General features: G+C 24.4%; 1 protein-coding gene across 1 annotated transcript in view; it reads right to left on the bottom strand.

Annotated features, from left to right (window-relative positions):
• Positions 1 to 1,046: 1,046 nt before the first annotated feature.
• Positions 1,047 to 21,394, bottom strand: part of LOC122501818 (CD63 antigen) — a 24,558-nt gene continuing 4,210 nt past the window's right edge. The window contains exons 2-5 of the mRNA XM_043611580.1: positions 9,430 to 9,621; positions 5,810 to 5,980; positions 4,332 to 4,538; positions 1,047 to 1,911 (exon numbers count right to left, since the gene is read on the bottom strand). Coding sequence (XP_043467515.1) covers positions 1,837 to 1,911; positions 4,332 to 4,538; positions 5,810 to 5,980; positions 9,430 to 9,621 — 645 coding nt within the window. The 3' untranslated portion in view covers positions 1,047 to 1,836. The remainder of the gene's footprint in view (positions 1,912 to 4,331; positions 4,539 to 5,809; positions 5,981 to 9,429; positions 9,622 to 21,394) is intronic.

Genomic DNA, 21,394 nt, shown 5'->3' with positions numbered 1-21,394 from the left:
AACGGCCATTTAAAACTATCAAATTGCAGGACTCAAGCAACTCCACCAGACATTTTCCCTTAAAACTAGTACGGCAATCATGAGAGGATCTTTCGGGACTAAAAAAATACGGTTGACTAAAATATGACGGGTCAACTTGATTTAACGATGCGATTCTGCAATTAAAATCTCCTCCCACAATTAATGGTAAATTGAAGTAGTTCTCAGCAATAGAATTTAAAATTAACCCCAAATTGTCAAAAATCTCCAAAAATTTATCATCTGGAGGATAGTAAACGAGTCCCAAAATAAAAGTTACTGATGGGGATTTAATTTTCACAAAAATATGACTTACTAGGTCTACAATTACAAGTCCAAAATTTCGAAAATTCATAACTAGAAAATTTAGACAATTAAACAAAAATAAAAAAATACGTATCTGTTTTTTTTCGATACAGAATAGAAAAAAAATATTTTTGTACGATTTTAAGAGGTCGACTAAAATCTCACGTGGAATTGTCCATATATTATGTTTTTTTCGAAAAAAGAATCAGCTACGATTTTCGGAAATGAAAATTTGGAATCTTGGGACGATTCCAGATAAAACTGCTTTAGCACAATTTTGGCTCATTTTAGGTAAACCTAAAAGTGCTTGAAGACCACTGTGATCAGTCTATGTTAATTGAAATAAACCTACTGAAAAAACTAAATTTTTTCTTTACTAGTAAATAACCCAGACATCCAACTATAGTTGAAAACTTCTTTGGATCGAAATCTGTGAAGTAGGATCTCCTGGTTTAAAATTCTTGAATATATGAAAAAAAATTCTTGATTAAAAAAAAATGAAAAAAAAATAAACTGGAAAAAGAAAAAGCCCTATTTAAATAAAGTAAGGGATGTACTCCCTTAATGAAACACGAAATTCGTCTGAAGGACCATACACCAATCAAACAGCGGTTGGTTAATAATTAATCAAAATTACTTTTATGGTCGAAAATTAAAAATACTAATTAATTGTAACATATCGATAAACTGCAATACTCATCGTAGAGAATAATTCACTTCGCTTCGGAAAAATAATTTTATTAAGACGTACAAAGACATTTATAAGTTTAAACATGTTAAAATATACGATGTACGTGCAACACATAAAGACACATTGCATGTACTCTTTTCAACGTATACACATTTGAAATTACTCTGGCTTCTGCACTATATAATTTATATATAATAAATTTATAACCTTAATTACTATCATTTTTGTAACAAAAAAATTTGCAGACTTAGTTAAAAGAGTTTTATTATATTATTAAGTGTATTATAATTGATTTCTGCAAATGATATAATAAAAATTGATTTTTAAATTACTTGAATAAATTTATTTATTAAATTCGAGACACTTTTGTGCGCAGCACAATTGTAAACTTTTTTTGATTTGCAAATAATCAATTTGTACAAAATTACAATAAACGTAAAATTTGTAATCGTAATCCCTTGATAATAATTAAAATCTTATATAAAATTTAAAAGACAATTACGTTTCAGACCTTTCTTATCTTATTACAATTTAATAATCTTCAGATGCAAAACAATTGCTGTTGATTTTACATTTCGTTTTGTATGGAGTATCTCTATTCGGCGATAAACAGGTACATCTTTTACAAAAATCCCAAGGCACAGAAATATTATTCTGATGGAGATAAAAAATTTTCTTTTCAAATTATAAATCGAATACTTTTAATAACAATTCTGTTGTCTTTCAAAATATAAATTTTTAACACGACAAAGTGAATTGATATAGACGGATTAGCCTGTTAATAATTTCTCGTTAGAAATTTAACAGTTAATGGTTGCTTCTTAAACTCTATATCCTCTGCGCTCATCATTACGTATTGCATTAGCCAGGCACAGGGAGAAGATAATTCCAAGTAACTGAAATAAAAAGAGGTCATGTTATATTCTCAAAGAATTTAATTAAAGAAAAATAGAATCAAATAAAAGACAGAAAAAGAGTATAGAAGGCTGATTCTATTTCAATTCATGTAGAGCGAATAGGTTAAAAATTCTAAATCAAGTTAAAGGTAATTTTTCTTGTTTTTTAAGACAAATAAAGAGACACGTATTTTTTTATTTAGCGAAAAAAAATTTTTTAGCTGAGTTATGAGTGTTTGAAAATTTTAGGACATATCGTGATTTTAGAGCTAAACAGCTGACAAATTATTTTCAAATCTTTCTAGTTTTTGCAAAAATAAATATTTTTCAATTTTTTTTCTTGATTTTAGTAGTGTTTTTGATACTTTTTCTTTGCAAACTTGAAAATTTGAAAAATTTTGAAAATTAACAAAATGGCGGCCATTTTCCGAAAAATCAAAAAAGTCCATTTTCTCATAAACATCATTTTTTATTTTTCTTAAAATTTTTGTGTGATTACTAGATGAAGAAGGAACTAATTTTAAAAGGTTTCATGTATCCTAAAACTGTTTGGAAGTCGCAATAATTTTTTCAGAAAATAAAAAATCTCTTTATTTTCTCTCTAAATCTGAATCAGTGAAATTCCACTGAAAAGCAGTGAAATTTGACTGAGAATCAGTGACTCTATTCTCGCGATTTGAATCAGTGGAATTTCACTGAAAATCAGTTAAAAATAACTGAAATTTCAGTTATTTTTAACTGATATTAAAAATTTCAGTTATTCTTTAATTGGCTTATCAGTGAAAAATGACAAAAATTTCAATCATTTTTAACTGATCTTCAGTGAAATTTGACTGATTCAAATCGCGAGAATAGACAATAGAGTCAGTGATTCTCAGTCAAATTTAACTGATTCAGTTTTAGAGAGTTGATACGAGTATAAATCTATCGGCATATATATATTTATTGCATGTTTATATGTTTTTCGATTATTAGTAGTGTTTTTGGTACTTTTTATTTGCAAACTTAAAAATTTTTAAAATTAACAAAATGGCGACCGTTAAATTTTTTTGGTCGACATTTTGAATTATAAAATTTTAACCAAATATTCTAACTCAGCGACCCCAAAAACCTCCAAATGAATATTTTTATTCAATTATTTTTAGTATTTTTAGTTTTCGATTTTTTGAAAAATGGCCGCCATTTTGTTAATTTTCAAAATTTTCAAGTTTGCAAATAAAAAGTAGGTACCAAAAACAATACTAATCATCGAAAAACATAAACATGCAAAATATATATATGTCGATACATTACTCAAAATAATGAGATTGGTTATTTTCTGAAAAAAATTATTGCGACTTCCAAACAGTTTTAGCGGACATGAAACCTTTTAAAATTAATTCCTTTCTTCATATGGTAATCACACAAAAATTTTAAGAAAAATAAAAAATGATGTTTTTGAGAAAATGGACTTTTTTGATTTTTCGGAAAATGGCCGCCATTTTGTTAATTTTCCAAATTTTTCAAATTTTCAAGTTTGCAAAGAAAAAGTATCAAAAACACTACTAAAATCAAGAAAAAAAAATTAAAAAATATTTATTTTCGCAAAAATTAGAAAGATTTGAAAATAATTTGTCAGCTGTTCAGCTATAAAATCACGATATGTCTTAAAATTTTGAAACACTTATAATTCAGCTAAAAAATTTTTTTTCGCTAAATAAAAAAATACGTGTCTCTTTATTTGTCCTAAAGAACAAGAAAAATTACCTTTAACTTGATTTTAACCTATTCGCCCTGCATGAATTGAGATAGAATCAGCCAGAAATTTTTGTATTTATTTTAAAAATGCTTTGCTTCCTTATAGAGAGTTTCTTTTTATAAATATTGTAAATATCATTATTATCATACATTATTAGATTACCTTGTAAGAATCATTATGTTTTTAAGAATTCTGAAAATTGTAAATATCTGTAATTTTCAATTCGAAATCGTATAAAGTTCAAAAATAGTTACTTTTTCTGCCTCTAGAGTAATGTTACCTCAAGCAACAACGGAAATTATTAAAGTTGACATTATTTTGTTGTTTGCATGAAAATAACAACATAAATTCAAAAAAGTAATTTAAAATTTATTTCTTAGTATTTAAAATAAAAGAACATAGAAATCCATTAAAAACTGTGGGTAGTTAACTTTTTTGAACGCTAAATTTCAGATTCTGAGGGTAGATGACAGAAAGTGCACATTTTAAGTGTTAATTCAAAACTTCATGAAAGTCTCTAGCACAACAGGTTAAAAAAATATCTTAGAAACTCCGAATGACTCTGAAGAGAATATTTCAGAAAATTTAAAAGCTCACCTCGGTCTCGCTTACTTATGAAAAGAATTAAGAATATTTTAAGAAAACATAGTATTTTATTGTACAATAAAACGGAAAACTTTACCTCCACAACAGCAACACCAACAGCAACACCTCCCAGAGTTTTCAATCCAGACCTTAATAGCTCTGAAACTTTTTTACTGCATCCTGCATTATAAACTTTGTTAGTTCCAGTGCATGTTTCATTAAGATCAATTCCACAACAAGACCCAGGAATTGGACGACCCATATTGGAATAATCATTTGAGCTTGTGATACCACAACAATTGAGCTAAAACAAAATTAACGAATGAGAAAAAATTTGTGAAGTATACTAGTCAAACAGTAAGATTTTACTAAAATCTTGTCAATGCTAGTGAAAATCTTTGTGTGTACGTCTGCATAAAAAAGGCCCACTCTGTTGATTTAATTTTGAGAGATAATAGAAATTGATTCATCCTTTACAAATTGCAATAATTTTTTTTATTTTCCAGTAAATAGTATGGTTTTTAAATATTTTTTAACCCTTTCATGACTCCGGGACACTTATGTCCCACTTAGAAAAATTTATGTTATTGTTATAAAAGTCAACCAATTAATTAGCAGTAAATTTCTTTCTAATCCGAATGACCGCTGCTACAATTAACAAACTAATAAATTACGTAGTAAGATTATAATTATCATAAACAATAGATAAAAATATTTATAAGAAAACAGCGAAATCTAATTTTTCAAATTTTTCTCTATTTAAAACTACTTACTCAGGGTTTTTCAAGTTCGCTGATTACGAATCTAAAGTCAGATTTTTAAAGTTTTCAAAATTCAAAATGGTGAACATTTTTTTTCACATCTGCTCAAATTCATTTGAAACTTATTATTTGGGGTTTTCGGGGTCAGCATTTTGAATTTTTTAAACCTGACATTAGATTCCTAATCAGTGACCTTAAAAACTCTCGAGTAACAAATTTTTATGTAAATTTGAGCAATTTTGAAAAAAATGTCCTCCATATTGGATCCGCCATTTTGAATTTTCAAAATTTTGAAAATCTGACTTCAGATTCGTAATCAGCGACCCCAAAAATCCCTGAGTAACAAGTTTCAACAAAATCCAATACTATAAATAAAATACCTTTTTTCTAAAATAAACGTAAAAATCAGAGTGAAATCTTCTATAGGTTTTGAGAAAATAACCAATTAACAACAGTGCACACCCAAATTTATTAAAAATTTATTAAAGGTTTGTGTTTGTGTAAATATAAAAATTTCTGCATTTGAGAAAATATTTAACACAAAAGTTGACTGAACACTTAAATTAAACCTTCGCTAAACAATTAACGAATATTTTATTTAATGTTTAGTCAACTTTTGCTTTAATTATTTTCTCATATTTACGGTCATTTTTATTTCTATACACAATCTTTATTTAGCTTTGCAATACTATATTCCAAAATTTAAACTTAAATCTTTAATAAATTTTCACAAAGTTGCAGAAGATGCTATTCTGATATTTGAGTCAATTACAAAAAAATGTAGACTTCCATTTAGGAAATCAAAACAACTTACTGTAGATTGCATAGTATCGACGATTTCCTTGGCTTTAGAATCCGAATAATACTTATCAAAGATTTCCTTCTTAAATGCTGTTTCAATTTTTGTTTCGTCTATTTTTTGTATGTAAACGTAAACGGCAATGGCGACTTGAATCACAAGAATAGTAAGTAAAAATACTGCAAACTGGAAAAGAAATTTTATCCATTAATCAGGTTTTAAAAATTTAAATTAGGTTTCAAAACCTGGCAAAATAATTCACTATAATAAATTTGAGATGCGAGTCGAAGAGAAACCTAACAAGAAAAAATAAAAAATAATTGTTTTTACAAAACAAATTATTTTGCTCTTGTTATAAACAATTTCAATTATTCAACTAGCATTATTTTTGTCTTGAATTCAAATTTTAAATTAAATTTTCTTTTTTTATAGGTTTCGAATTCTATTACGCAAAAAAATTGTTTATTTATAAGAAATGTGTAAAAAAAACACGTTACACATGAAATTTCGAGTTGAAAAAAATTCTACTTATTCTTTAAACTTTTTTGAATAATATTCCGAAGAGAAAAAAATGTCAAGGATTGAGAAGAACATAAAATAAAAATTTTTTGATACTGTGTTTGAAATAATGCACACGTAATACATTTATGTGCATTCGCAGAGAACAAAAGAATTCAGATAATAACCCTCTAAGAGAAAATAATATCGCAGCGCATGCGTATGTCTGTATTACGTGTGAATTATTTCGCACGCTGTATCAAAAAATTATTATTGGAACTATACTTCTCAATCCTATTTTTTTTTCTTTGCGAAATATTATTCAGAAAGGCTTAAAGCATAAGTAGAATTTTTTTCAACTCAAAATTTCATGGGTAAAGTAGTTTTTGATATATTTTTATAAGCAATTTTTTTGTTTATTAAAATTCAATATCTTTAAACAAAAAAATTTGAAATTTGGATTCAAGACATAAATAATGATAGTGGCACTTTAATAAATAATGTTGAACAAAAAGAAATATTAAATATATGGTTCAACAAAACTAAATCCAAAACATGAAGAAATCGATCACTCCGAGTCGAAGACTCGGAATGATCGATTTCTTCATGTTTTATAATAATTTAGATTATTATAAAATTTTTCAAAAAAATTTAATTATTTAAAAAAATTCTAATAAAATCCTTCGCAAGATTTCAATTATTTTTACAAGTAGTAAAATTTCTCAAATAATTCAATTATTTAAAAAAAAATGTAATAAAATTCGTTGCAAGAATTCAATTATTTTAATAAATAATAAATCGATTATTCGGAAATTCATTTTTAAATCAATTTTTATTAGAAAATTCTACAAAAATTCAAAAATAAATAATTTATTGAATAATTGAATTTTTGTGAAAATTGAATTCTCATAAAGAAGTTTATCAACAAATATTTAAATAATTGAATTGTTTTGACGAATTTTAATAAAATTTTAAAGAATAATCACATTTTTCAGGGAATTCGATTAAAATTGTATCAAAAATAATTAAAATCCTGCAATAAGTTTTATTATTTATAAAAATAATTGAATTATTGCGAAAAAATTTGTAAATATTTGAAATCATTTCTTCTGAAAAGAATTTTCTAACTCTTGAAAATAATTTTGTTCTCGTGATTAATATTGTTATTTATGAAAATAATTGAATTTTGCAAAGAATTTTAATAAAATTCTTAAAAATAATAATTGAATTTCTGGGAAGAATTTTGATATTTATCTAGATAATTGATTTCTATCTAAGAATTGCGTTAAAATTTTGAAAATAATAATAAATACAATATTAAAAAATTCAACTAATTTTAACAATGGAATCCATGTAAAAATTTTATTTATGAAAATATTTGAATTATTGAGAAGAAATTTATAAAAAAATTTGTTAATAATTGAATTCCTGTGCAATATTTATTATTTATGGAAATAATTAAATGTTTGCTTAGAATTTTATTAAGATTTTTTTTTCTAATAATTGAATTCTTTTGAAAAATTTTATTAAAATAGTAGATATTGAAAATCATTAAATTGAGGAAAATTTTTGAAAATACAGGCAAACCTCGCTACGGCGGACTTCTATACGGCGGAAACTCGCCAGGTAGAAATAGAAGGGATTCTATCAGTGAGAGTTGTGACTGTGTGAGTGCCATGAAATTCAGGGCCGAAAAGTTTCGAATTGTAATTTTTAGGGTTTCGTGGCCCATGGCCGAAAGCCTTATAGTTTCACTTTGGCGTCCGTCCGTCCGTCTGTCCGTCGTAATTTGGGGCACTATAGATCCCAAATTTGGGGCATTATAGATCCCAAATTTGGGGCACTATAGATCCCAAATTTGGGGCACTATAGATCCCAAATCAGTCAGTCAGTCTTAACCACAATGGTTTATGATAACCAAAACAGGATTTTCTTTTTAAATGCAACGAAACCCTAGATGTAGGCGTTTTGCGCCTGCTTCTCTTCCAATTTTATATGGATGTTTTTTTATTTAAATTATTTAATTTATAATTGATTTATAATTTTTGTTTATTTTGTGACATATTTTATATATTATAAAAAATAAACATGAACAATAATAAAATAAATAGAATAACAAATCAAAGTAATTTCTTAATAAATAATGATATTTAAAATTCATCGCAAAAATTAAATAACTTTTTATAAATAATAAAATTCTCCTGAGGAATTCAATTATTTTCAATACAATTTTAATAAACTTTAAAAATCAAATATTTAAAATTATTAACAGACACGATTATTTTAAAAAGTTGAAAAAATTCTTTGTATAATTCAATTACTTTCAAAATTTTCAATTATAACTATTAAAGAAACTCCATTATTTTAAAAAAGTTTAAAGATATTCTTCAAAAGAATTTAATTAAGATTTTTATAAATTTTAATTAAATTCGTCGCGAGAATTCGATTAATTTCATAAATAATAAAATTCTGCGAAGGAATTCAATTATTCTAAAATTCTTTGCAAGAATTCAATGATTTTTAATAAATATTTTTAAATAAGGTTATTAATAAATTATCATAACTTCTATTTCATATTTAAAGACCATATGATTTAAAATGGTTGATACATCCCTGAACGTTCACTCACTAATAGCATTTTAATGAACCTCTCTACGGCGGAATCGTTTAATTGCTTTCCGCCGTAGCGAGGTTTGCCTGTAATTAAAATTTTCCCAAGAATTTTATTAAAATTTTTAAAAATAATTGAATTTTGGAGAAGAATTTTATTATTTATAAAGATACTTGAAATTTTGACGAGAATTTTTAATAATTTTTTAACATTATTGAATTTTTGTGAAGAATTTTGTTTCTTTTGAAAATAATCGAATTTCTGGAATTATATTTGTAACTTTTTCAAAATTCAATTCTTTTAGTGTTTTTTTACTAAAATTCTTCTATAAATCCATCATTTTTAATAATTAATTAAATATGTATGAAAGAATGTAACTAATTTCAGAGAAACTTTAATTATTAAATTTTTTTTTAAAACTAAGTTTTTTAAAAAATGAACATTGTTTTTCGCCAAGTGGGATGATAGTTTAATGTAACGATAAGCAAAATAAATACAAAAAAGTAGTATTCAAATAAGTTCTTACAGTAACGACCATGCAATGACTGTCACGAATAGCTCCACAGCATCCAAAGAAGGCAATAACAAAAATTATTGCACCAATAACAAGTAAGAAAATAGGAATTGCAGGTGGAAAACCTTCATCTAACCGTGAAGAAACATCGTAGATTTTAATGTAGAAAATTGCGCCAACTGTAAGCAACGCCAATCCACAAATCTGGAAAAATTAAATTTTCGTTAATCAAAATACAATTATGAACTTAAATTTTAGAAGATAGTACTGTACATTTTTAAAAGCAACTTTTAATTTATTCACGAACTGTTCCTTTTTAAATAAATATTTAATTATTATTATTTTTCCACAGGAATTAAGATTTTTAAAAATGTCAAATTCAAACCTTTTTGAAATTAACTTATAAAAGTATTATCATTACTTTATATTAAGAATATTGTTACTGTAGCTTTTTAAAAATTATTTTTATAATTTCAATTCAATTATTATTTTCTAGAATTTTTAACTAAAATTCTGCTCTAAATCAACTATTTTTAATAATTTTTGAAAAAAATTCTTTGAGAATTTTCAAATACATTTGTTTAAAATTCAATTTTACGAAATTTCGATTATTCGGAAATTCTTCAATTAAATACACTGCAAGAAAAATTTTGGAAATTTTCCCAAAAAAATTTAGGAAGCAAATTCCACTAATTATTCAAAAAAAAATTTACTAACATATATAAGGGAATTTTTCTAAAAAATTATTGAAAACTTCCTATGAATTTAGAAACATTCTCATGAAATAGCCTGGAAAAAATTCAAAAAGATTGGAACAATTCTCTCAAACGTTTAGAAAAATTTCCTTATTAAAATATAGGATTTCTGATAAATTGGAAAAAATCCCATATTTGCAAAAATTTCCATGAAACTTCCATGTAACTTCAAACTATTTTTAAAAATAATTTAATTAAACTTTCTCAAAAAAATTAATTCTTCAAAATTGTTAGTTAAAAAGTATAGAAAATTCAGATTTTCAAATATTTTAATTTGAAACTTTTTGAAAATTATTCAATTATTTAAATACAAAAGTAAATTATTTTTTTGAATAACTAAATGTTTTTTTTAATTTAATTCTTATAAAAAATGTTATCAAAAAATTTTTAAATAATTGAATTCTTTTGACGAATTTTGATCAAATTTTTATAAGAATAATTACATTTTTCCAGGAGTTCGATTAAAATTGTACTAAAAATAATTAAAATTCTGCTATGATCTTTATTATTTATGAAAATAATTGAATTCTTAAAACAAATTTATTATTTATAAAAATAATTTTGAATTCATAAAAAAAATTTATTATTTACGCAATTATTTGAATTATTGAGAAGAAATTTATAAAAAATTTGTTAATAATAATTGAATTCCTGTGCAATTTTTATTAAGCTTATGAAAATAATTTGAAAATGTTTAAGTACAATTTTACTAAAAAATTGAATTTTTTTAGGAAATTTATTAAAATAGTAGATAATGAAAATCATTGAAATCAGGAAACTTTTAAAAATAATTGAATTTTAGAGAAGAGTTTTGTTATTTATAAAGATAATTGTGATTTTACGAGAATTTTTTTTTTAATTTTGAACATAATTGAACTTTTATAAAAAGAATTTTATTATTTTTGAAAATATAATTGAATTTCTGCAATCATTTGTAACTTCTCCAAAATTTAATTCTTTAAAATGCTTTTAACTAAAAATGTTTCTATAAATCTATTAATTTTAATAATTAATTAAATATATATTGACAAATTTAACTAATTTCAAGAAGAATTTGAATTATTAATAATTTGCAAAAATCTAAGTTTTTTAAATTTCTAATTTAATTTATTAAAAATTGAAATTTTATAAAATTAAAAAAAAATTTTTTTTTTAAATTCTGAATTTTTTTATGAATTCTAAAAATTTAATTTTTTTTAGCATTTCGTGAATCTTCTGTCTCAGAATATATTATTGTGGTTATAATAGTAATAATCTATATATTCCAATTCATATTTTTTATTTTTATAAAAAATAAAAAATTTTTAAATTCAATTTTTTTTAAAATTGCTAATTTTATTTAAAAAAGTATGTATGTAAGAAGTTATACATCACTGAAAAGAGCAAAAAAAGAACCTTTCAAAAACTTAGAGGTCAAAACTTTATTGAAATCTGTTGTATAATAGTAAAAAACTTTCAAAAATCTACTGTTCCGGAAACCTGTCTATTAACCTCAAGGTTGATATTATTTTTTAATTTTCTTACTCTTATATGTATGGGGCAAAATTATTCAAGTGTATTAACTTGAATAATTAAATTATTCAAATTGATACACTTGAATAAATTTTGCCCTATACATATGGAAGTAGATTTTTTCAGTAACTTTTGAATCTGACTTTATATACTGCTGATAACTGAAATAAGACTACAAGATTTCAGGAGAATCCGGTAAAATGATTCAGCAATCCAAGGCACATCATTTTTTCTATATATATATGTATATATATACAGAATGGAAGAGTTAAGTTTTATTATTACGAATCGCTTATTTCAGTGACGTGAGCTAATGCTCTGGAAATTGTTGAGTTTAAAAGTGAAACTAACTCAGTTTCAAGAATAACAACACAGTGACTCATTATTGACACTAAGCAGTTAAAGTCTTTTTTAACAATTATATAGAAAATTTTTATTATTTCGTTAATATCTATTAACGATAAAATTCTGATAACGAAATAAATGTTTTATAGTAATTTTTATTCTTTTTTTTTCGTAAAATAAATCGTTTCAATGAAAAAAGAAAAAGCAGGACGAATGACGTCATCTTCTAAAAGATGACACACGTACAATTCTCTTTCATTTCTGAACTCTTAACAAACTACTAATAATTACTTGCATTGTATTTTATTCTATTCATATCCTTTCAATCAATGTTTTTTCCTCTTAAAAAGATTAATGGTAATAACAATTCCGGAAAATTCCTTGTAGACTCAAAATTTTAATTTTTACTATTTATAAATAATTAAAAAATGGTAATTCAAAAAATAAATAACAATTTTTTAGTGTAACTAGAAAACAATCAAGAATTTAAAAAATAAAATTATTTTTAATGTTTTCAGAACATTAGAAGTTTTAGAAATGATAATGCATTTCCTGCCCACTGGGAACCTGACGCACCGAAATCTAATACGCTAACCAGTACGCCAAGCTTACTAGAGAGCCTAAGGACAAAAATTATTTTATAAGCTGCAACTAAGATAAATAAAAGTTTATCATTTAAAAAAATTCTATAAATAATATAACCTTCATTATTTTTCAGTTTCTTTATTGCAACTGAATTAGTTCATTACTTTGAGGTTTAATTCTGTCACGAAGTAAAGAAGAGTTATTGTAGTTTTTGAGTATTAAATTGGCTTAGTTTTTTTCATTATATACAATTGAAAAATTCCCAAACAATTGAAATTTGGCAAAATCTTTTAAAAATAATTAAATTTTTGAAAAAAAATTAATTGTAAATAATATGAACATACTTCCTCCTAAATTTGATGAAATCGAAAAAAGTAAATTTTAAAAAATTTTAATCTTTGTTCGAAGATGATTGATTCTTAAAAAATTATGATAAAACACTTCTAAGAATTGGTTTTTAAAAACATTGTAATGCCATTTCTTGAAAATAATTGAATTTCTTAAAAGAATTTTTGTATAATTTTAAAAAACTAATTAAATTTTTGATAAATTTTAATTAGAAATTTTAAACATGATTTTTTTCAAAAATGTTAAAAATAATTCTAATATATTATTTTTTGTGTGTATTTGAATTTTCGGAAATATGTAATATTGAAAATACTGAAAGTATTGTATTTTAAAAAAATTGGAAGCTAATTTTCATTTTTAATTTGCAATTAAAATTCTTCAAAATTTGATTTTCAAAAATTGGAACAATATTCATGAAAAAATTAATTATTTTCAATTCAATTTTAGAAAATTTCAATTATTCAAAAAGATTTTTATTATAGTTTTCATTTTTACATTCCATGCTTACCTTCCAGCGGATATTTTGTTATCACAGTAAGATCACTGTAATGTTACTAAAATAGTATTTGAGAAATATTAAGGCGCATATACTTAATTCAATATAAACACTTTCATATTTCATTACCTTTATCATTTTTTAGAATTATGAATATACAGTGTTATAATTATATTTTAAACTCTACACACAATTATTTATAGAAAATATAATAGCTACCTCGCATGTAGGTAGCATTAGTATACTGTTCGTGACAATCATGATAACAAAAATTGACTTTCAATTAAAATCGAGGTATCCTACAATAAAATTTCTTAAGGAATATTTTAAAACAATTATTTAGAGAAAATTTTTTAAAGATGGAGGAAAAAATTAATAAAAAGGAAATGTAAATTTATACTCTCTTATCAATTATTATTCATCAACAATGTTTGATGCATTCAATTTGAAAACGATTCCTATCATAAACTGCCAATGAAGGGAATTTTTAAATAATTATTCCTGCTATTTAAAAAAACCCAACTTTATTTACTATTAGTGGGTTTTAAAAGAAAAATTTCTCAACATTTCAATGATAAGAAATTTTTTTTTAAATAATACACTGAAAAAAATGTATTTGATTCAAATAACCAATTAATTGATTATTACAAATAAATGTTTACTTGAATCAAATAACATTTATTGCAGTCAATTAAATGGTATTTGAACCAATAATTTCAGTATTTTAAGCAAATGCCATTTAATTGACTCCAATAAATATATATTATTTAATTCAATTAAATATTTGATTGATAATAGTCAATTAATCGGTTATTTGAGGGGGATCAAAGTTCACATTGACCCAGTAAAAAATCTTTTATATTTTTGTTTACCCCGCCACTTTCAAATTTTGCACCACTGTTTTATTTAATTTTAAAGAGATTTGTTGTCAAAGAATTATTTTTAATAGTACAAGCTTTGGATATTATGACTTTTTCGACTGTTTTAAAAAAATTGCTTCATTTTCGACTTTCCTTCCAAATATTGCAACAAAATACCATATTTTTAGTATAAAATGCATCTCATTTCAATTTTTATAGTGATAAAAATAACTATAGACAAACTTTCAAAATTATATTTTTAAATAATTTTTTGACGATAATAAAATTTTAAAAATATATACATGTATAACTAAAAAATTAAATTCAAAATAATTCATTTTGATCTAATTTATTAAAATGACACTTCACTTTTATATCATTTCTGTGAGTGACAATTTATTATCAAAAGTAATAATACAGTTACTAGGTAGGAATAAGACTAAATTGCTAAAAAATTTTGCAGCTCATGTCGAATATGAAGCAATACAGGTGGGGATGTATATGAGGCATTCCATGTCAAGTGATCCGGGTGGAGAAAAATTTTTCTCCAATCGTAGCAAAACTTGGGGCTTTTGTAGTACTAATAGATAGTAATTTTTCGTGAAAATATTTTTTTACCTAGTCCAATATTTTCCGAGGGGGAGGGGGTTAAATTTTTGGGTTTTTCAGTACAATGCTTATTTCGATAATTTTTTACTCTTAAACTATTAAACATAAAAATTTGGCAAGGTACATTTTGGAAAGGTTTTTTCATGCTCTTTCGATTGAAAATAAGCATTTAAAAAAAAAAAATTTTTTTGACCCAAAAAAATCAAAATTAAAAATAAATTTTAATTTTTTGGAAAAAAGGTCCCATTTTTTTTTTTTTTTTTTTTTTAAACGAAAGCTGAGGTTTTTTCCTAAAAGGACATATAAATGAAAAAGTGGGACAAGAATGTTTAAACATTGAAAAAATGAATTTTCTCGTAAACAGAGCTAAAAACCGGGTTTAGAGAGTAGAAACCTCTGTTTTTCAATGTTTAAACATTCTTGTCCCACTTTTTCATTTATATGTCCTTTTAGGAAAAAACCTCAGCTTTCGTTAAAAAAAAAAAAAAAAAAAAAAAATGGGACCTTTTTTCCAAAAAAATTAAAATTTATTTTTAATTTTGATTTTTTTGGGTCAAAAAATTTTTTTTTTTTTAAATGCTTATTTTCAATCGAAAGAGCATGAAAAAACCTTTCCAAAATGTACCTTGCCAAATTTTTATGTTTAATAGTTTAAGAGTAAAAAATTATCGAAATAAGCATTACACCGTAAGACACCTGGATCACTTGACATGGAATGCCTCATATAAATTTGCTGATTGTAACAGTTTTTTTTTACAATTTTTGAAAATCAACTTTTGAAAGATTTTAAGAAGAAAGGGGGGGTAATATTACAGGGTTCGGATTGTGCGACTTTTTCAAATTTTTCAAAAACATAAATAATTTCTTTTTTAAATAAATATTTCATTATTATTTTTCCAAAGGAATTAAAATTTTTCAAAAGATTCAAATTCAAACCTATTTGAAATTAAACAACTTATAAAAAATTGTTATAAAACATGAAGAAATCGATCACTCCGAGTCTTCGACTCGGAGCAATCGATGTCTTCATGTTTTATAATAATTAAAGATGACCGAGTGATACAATCATTATATTTTATATTAATATTATATAAGACTTTATAAAAAAATTTTTTAAATTATTTTTTATGAAAATATATGAATTATTGGGAACAAATTTATAAAACATTAGTAAGTAATTGAATTTTGCAGAAGAATTTTGATATTTACAAAGATAATTGAAATTTTGAGGAGAATTTAAAAAAAAATTAGAAAATAATTTAATTTTGCAAAAAATTTTAACAGAACTTTTGAAAATAAATAAATTTCCAGGATGAATTTTATTATTTATGAAAAGAATTAAAATTTTGACGAGAAATTTAAAAAAAATTAAAAATAATTGAATTTCTAGGATGAATTTTATTACTTTTGAACATAATTGAATTTCTAGAATGAATTTTATTATTTATAAAGATAATTTAACTTTTTTTAAGAATTTTATTTAAAATTTTTGCAAATAATTGAATTTCAGAGAAGAATTTTATTCCTCTCAAAGATACATAATTGAAATTTTGAACAGATTGTTTTAAAAATGTTTAAAAGTAATTGAATTTTGATATTTATAAAAATAATTGAAATTTTAAAAATAATTTAATTTCTGCCAAGAATTTTATTACTTTTGAAAATAATTGAATTTCTAGGATGAATTTTATTAAAATTCTTTGCAAATAATTGAATTTTATTATTCACAAAGATAATTAAAATTTTGAACAGATTTTTTTTTAAATGTTTAAAAGAAATTGAATTTTGCAGAAGAATTTTGATATTTAAAAAAATATTTGAAATTTTGAGGAGAATTTTTTTTTTTTTTAATTTTAAAATAATTGAATTTCTTTAAAGAATTTTCTTACTTTTTAAGATAATTGAATTTTGCAAAGAATTTTATCAGAACTTTTGAAAATAATTAAATTTTTATGATGAATTTTATTAATTGAAAATTTTTTTTAAATATGTAATGGAATTTCGTAGAAGAATTTTATTATTTATAAAAATAATTGACATTTTAAAGAGAATTTTAAAAAAATGTTAAAATAATACATGATTAAAATTTTGCTATGAATTTTATTAAATTTTTTAAAATTTTATTCCGGATTGTTTGATATTAATGTATCTGTTGTTGAGAAATGTGATTTTTTTACAATTTTGACAATTGAGCACCTGGATCGTAGAAGGGCACGTAAATTTTTCTCGGCCGAAATCGAAGTCCCCTAGACACTTAAAATTCAATTTCTGAATTTTAATATTTTAAATACACATCCTTATAGAAAATTTCATTGCGCATCTTTTTTTCTTATGAAATTTTTTTGTATCTATAACCGTTTTCGAAATATTTGAGAAAAATTGATTTTTTGAAAACTGCAAATTTAATGACATTTTTCACTTCAACTCGCGATAATTCAGATGATTTTAAATATTTTTCAATGTACCAAAAAAGAAAATACGTCTAAAGATATTCTACGAATGATAAAAAAGGAAAAAAATTATTTTCTTTATAAACAAAATTGTTATTAATTTTTTTCTTTATTAATGTAAAAAACATAAAATACAATCTTCTCGGCTCTCGTTTAACGGGCGAATTTTAAGTAACAGAGAACTTTCAGTGAGAAAGTTGTTCATTATGGACCAAAGAAGTTTTCTGGAAAATCACAGGGTTAATAATTTATTAGTGTTGAAATGGTGAATGTTTAAAGTTGATACCGTCCGAATGTGTAGCACGCGTCACTCGTAACAGGTGCTTGGGAGGCTTGGGAGTGTCGTTTCATAGGTTATGGCCATCGCGCGTGCCACACGTTCGGACGGTATCAACTTTAAACATTCACCATTTCAACACTAATTAATTATTAACCCTGTGATTTTCCAGAAAACTTCTTTGGTCCATAATGAACAACTTTCTCACTGAAAGTTCTTTGTTACTTAAAATTCGCCCGTTAAACGAGAGTCGAGAAGATTGTATTTTATGTTTTTTACATTAATAAAAAAAAAAATTAATAACAATTTTGTTTATAAAAAAAATAATTTTTTTCCTTTTTTATCATTCGTGGAATATCTTTAGACGTATTTTCTTTTTTGGTACATTGAAAAATATTCAAAATCATCTGAATTATCGCGAGTTGAAGTGAAAAATGTCATTAAATTTGCAGTTTTCAAAAAATCAATTTTTCTCAAATATTTCGAAAACGGTAATAGATACAAAAAAATTTCATAAGAAAAAAATATGCGCAATGAAATTTTCTATAAAGATGTATATTTAAAATGTCTAAATTCAGAAGTTGAATTTTGAGTGTCCAGGGGATTTCGATTTCGGCCGAGAAAAGTTTACGTGCCCTTCTACGATCCAGGTGCTCAATTTTGTGTTTTCTTTTTGTCGTTTTTTTGATTTTTCTTAAGATTTCATGCGACTTTTTTTTTACTTTTTCGGAAATTTTATGCGACTTTTATAAGACTTAAAATATATGTTATAATTTTTAGAAATTATTACATTTAAAAAGGTTTTAAATGAAAAAACAAATAATAAGTATATTTAAATATTTATTTAACAAAATTATTCCAGTTTTGAATAAAAATTGAAGTTAGAAATCAGTGAAAGGTCAGGGAAATACAAAATAAAATTTTGGTGTTAACTGAAGATACACCGAAAAAAATCTCGATGGTATTATTAACTGCTATGACTCTATAGTTAATCTTAATCTAGTAAAAGTAATAAGTATTCCTAATCATTATGGTTAGTATCGCTAGGTTGATTCAACAAATTCAAGCCTGGCAAAAACAACCCTGCAAATCCTAGTCAAATTGACTAGGATTTTAGTAATTTTGCCTATTTCCATAATGCGCACGCGTCTGCTTCTGTTCTGACAGTGTTTACCTCTATATCTTTCGCGTCATTTATCGTGATTTCGTAAAACGATTTTTTATCATTACTCGCGTCTATTTTTTGTACATAAAATGGAGTTCTTACATACATCAAAATTGCCGGTTTCTCGGAACCTCTGGAAATATAGATAGTCCATGATTTAGAAAGTAAACTATTTAATTATATAAGTCAATTCTTTCCGACTTTTTTGGTTAGGTTTCAATATAAATCGTCGAAATTTTTACGCACGTGGTGACAACATTTTTACTATTTTAATCGCGTGTTTGAAAATTTACCTTTGCAATAATTTGTGTATTTAAATTTATTTTCATTTGAATGTCATAAATAATTAAAAATAAATAGTTTTTAACAAGTGTATAAAATTGTGTACTCGAAATGTATAAAACATCATCTGATTAAGTATTGTATTTTGACTCGAAAATCTAGTGTCTATTAAAAAATTAAAATACCAAGTTGTGTTTAGTGTAGTGGTTATCGTTCCGGGTTTCAAAGTGCGTATTCGTTAGGTTCAGGTGTTCGCGTCCCCCCTGCGTCAAATATTTATTTCATAAGTTTAAATTAATTCCAAGGAATATAAATACAAAGTCAAATATAAATATGTTCAAATACAATAATTAATTTTTTTCTTTTAATTAGTTTTTCTCTTTTATTTGATAATAAGAATTTGATTAGCAATTTCAAATAATTATGATACACAGTGTAAATCTAATATTATTCTCCTAGTCAATTTGACTATTTTTTCCTGATTATATCGACTAATTTTCCTGGTCACTTTAACTATGCTTGAATCTTATTACTTTGACCAGGATTCTATAGTTGGCTCCTCTCGTAACTAGGAAACCTAGTCAATTCCTGGTATACGGGTCCTAGGCATTTTTTTCGGTGTACTTTTTTTACGCCGACGAAGCAGTAGTACAAAACTTTAAGGAATTTTAAAATACTGTAAATATTTTTTTATTAAATATAAAATAATTTACGATCATAAAGTAAAAAAACTTATATAAGTTTTCATATTAAAAATATTAATTTCTCACCAAATCATGTCCACGTGGACAGTTATGGAAGGGGGGGGGGTCAAAAAGTGATAAAAATTTACCCACGTGGTATAACGACCCTTTGGCATTGTTCGGTAGTAGGACACACCTGAGTACATATAGTATTTTGACCGCTCTTCAACTCTATCGCTATAGCCCTGTGTTTTCTCACTATTTCGAGTTTCTCGCGCAACTGGTCATGCACTTTCAAAAGTTTGTATCCTATGATTGTTATTTATGAAACGATTATGAATGGGAGTTTCCGAAAAACTTTTGCTTACGTACAGTTTCACACAATGAAGGTCTCAATGTGTATTCATAGATTCACGCATGTAAAACGATCGTGGCAACGTCGCAAGTTTTGATATATGGCGTCCTCTTTCTTTATTTAAAATTTCGCGCCAAAATTAATAGACGCGAACTGTAGTTTTTAACAAACACTGTTGCCACGTTTACGAATTCGCCTCTCGCTTACAGCAAATATTTCAATAATTTTTTAAGTTTCCCATCAAATATCTTTTAAATAGTATGGTAAAAAATTTTCATTTTTTTCATAAAAGTTAATTTTAGTTTAATAAATAAAACTTTACTTTTCTTTCAAAATCTGACGATTAGTACAGGTGCAAAAATTAAAAATCTGTAATCAATACGCATGGTATTCCTATTCCGTACTATGTAAAATATAGAAAGATTTAAATTTTTGGGACTTAGAGATGGTAGAGTTTATTTAAATATACCTTATTTTGAAGATAAATATCTAAGGAATAATCAAGTGAAGTTTGAAAAAAATCTGACAAAAACAAATCGACGCGAAAAATATACTTTAAACCGCTTTAATAATACTATTTAATTTTTGTCTTGTCATTAGTATCATTTTGATGACTTTTTGATCCAAAAAAGTTTATAAAATCATAAGTTTTATACTCTTTTTCTTCTTCTTGTGAATTAAAAAATCATTTATAACTTAAAAAGTCAAATTTTCTAAGTTTTATTTGTTACACTTGGTATTTTTTAACTTTTAATGTGTAAAATGTTTTCATGTTACAAAATCGACCAAACTCGTAATAAATTCTTCTAATAGTGAAGAATGCATTACATGCAGAATTAATATGTTCTCCTTAATTAAAACTAAATAGTTACAGTTCAAAAAGAGTTTTACATCAATTTATCAGTAACAGAAAGTTTTGATGATTTTTTCATTTAGTGATTTTTAGCAGTTATGCAATTCTAGTTTTTTAGAATGAGCATTTTGTTTATGAGAAAAAGAACAATTTACAACCTTATTAAATTATGTGCTTCTAAAAATAAATATAATATAAGAATATTGACCTCTTTATGTATATGTATATAGAAACGCGAACGACTTTAAATTTTTAGTGTTTTTAATGACTCACTTACAGATTGAAGAATAATAGGTTAAATGTTTATGTGAACGATAGGTATTATTATTAATAATATTTTTTCTAAATCTCTCCTCTGACGAGGAGTTCACCACTGATTTATCATTAGTGGAAATAAAATTA

This window comes from Leptopilina heterotoma, unplaced genomic scaffold (genome assembly GCF_015476425.1).
Source record: "Leptopilina heterotoma isolate Lh14 unplaced genomic scaffold, ASM1547642v1 Lhet_217, whole genome shotgun sequence".
NCBI classification, from domain to species: domain Eukaryota; kingdom Metazoa; phylum Arthropoda; class Insecta; order Hymenoptera; family Figitidae; genus Leptopilina; species Leptopilina heterotoma.
The sequence above is the reverse complement of the archived record's forward strand: the minus strand, read 5'-3'. Positions and strand labels throughout refer to the sequence as shown.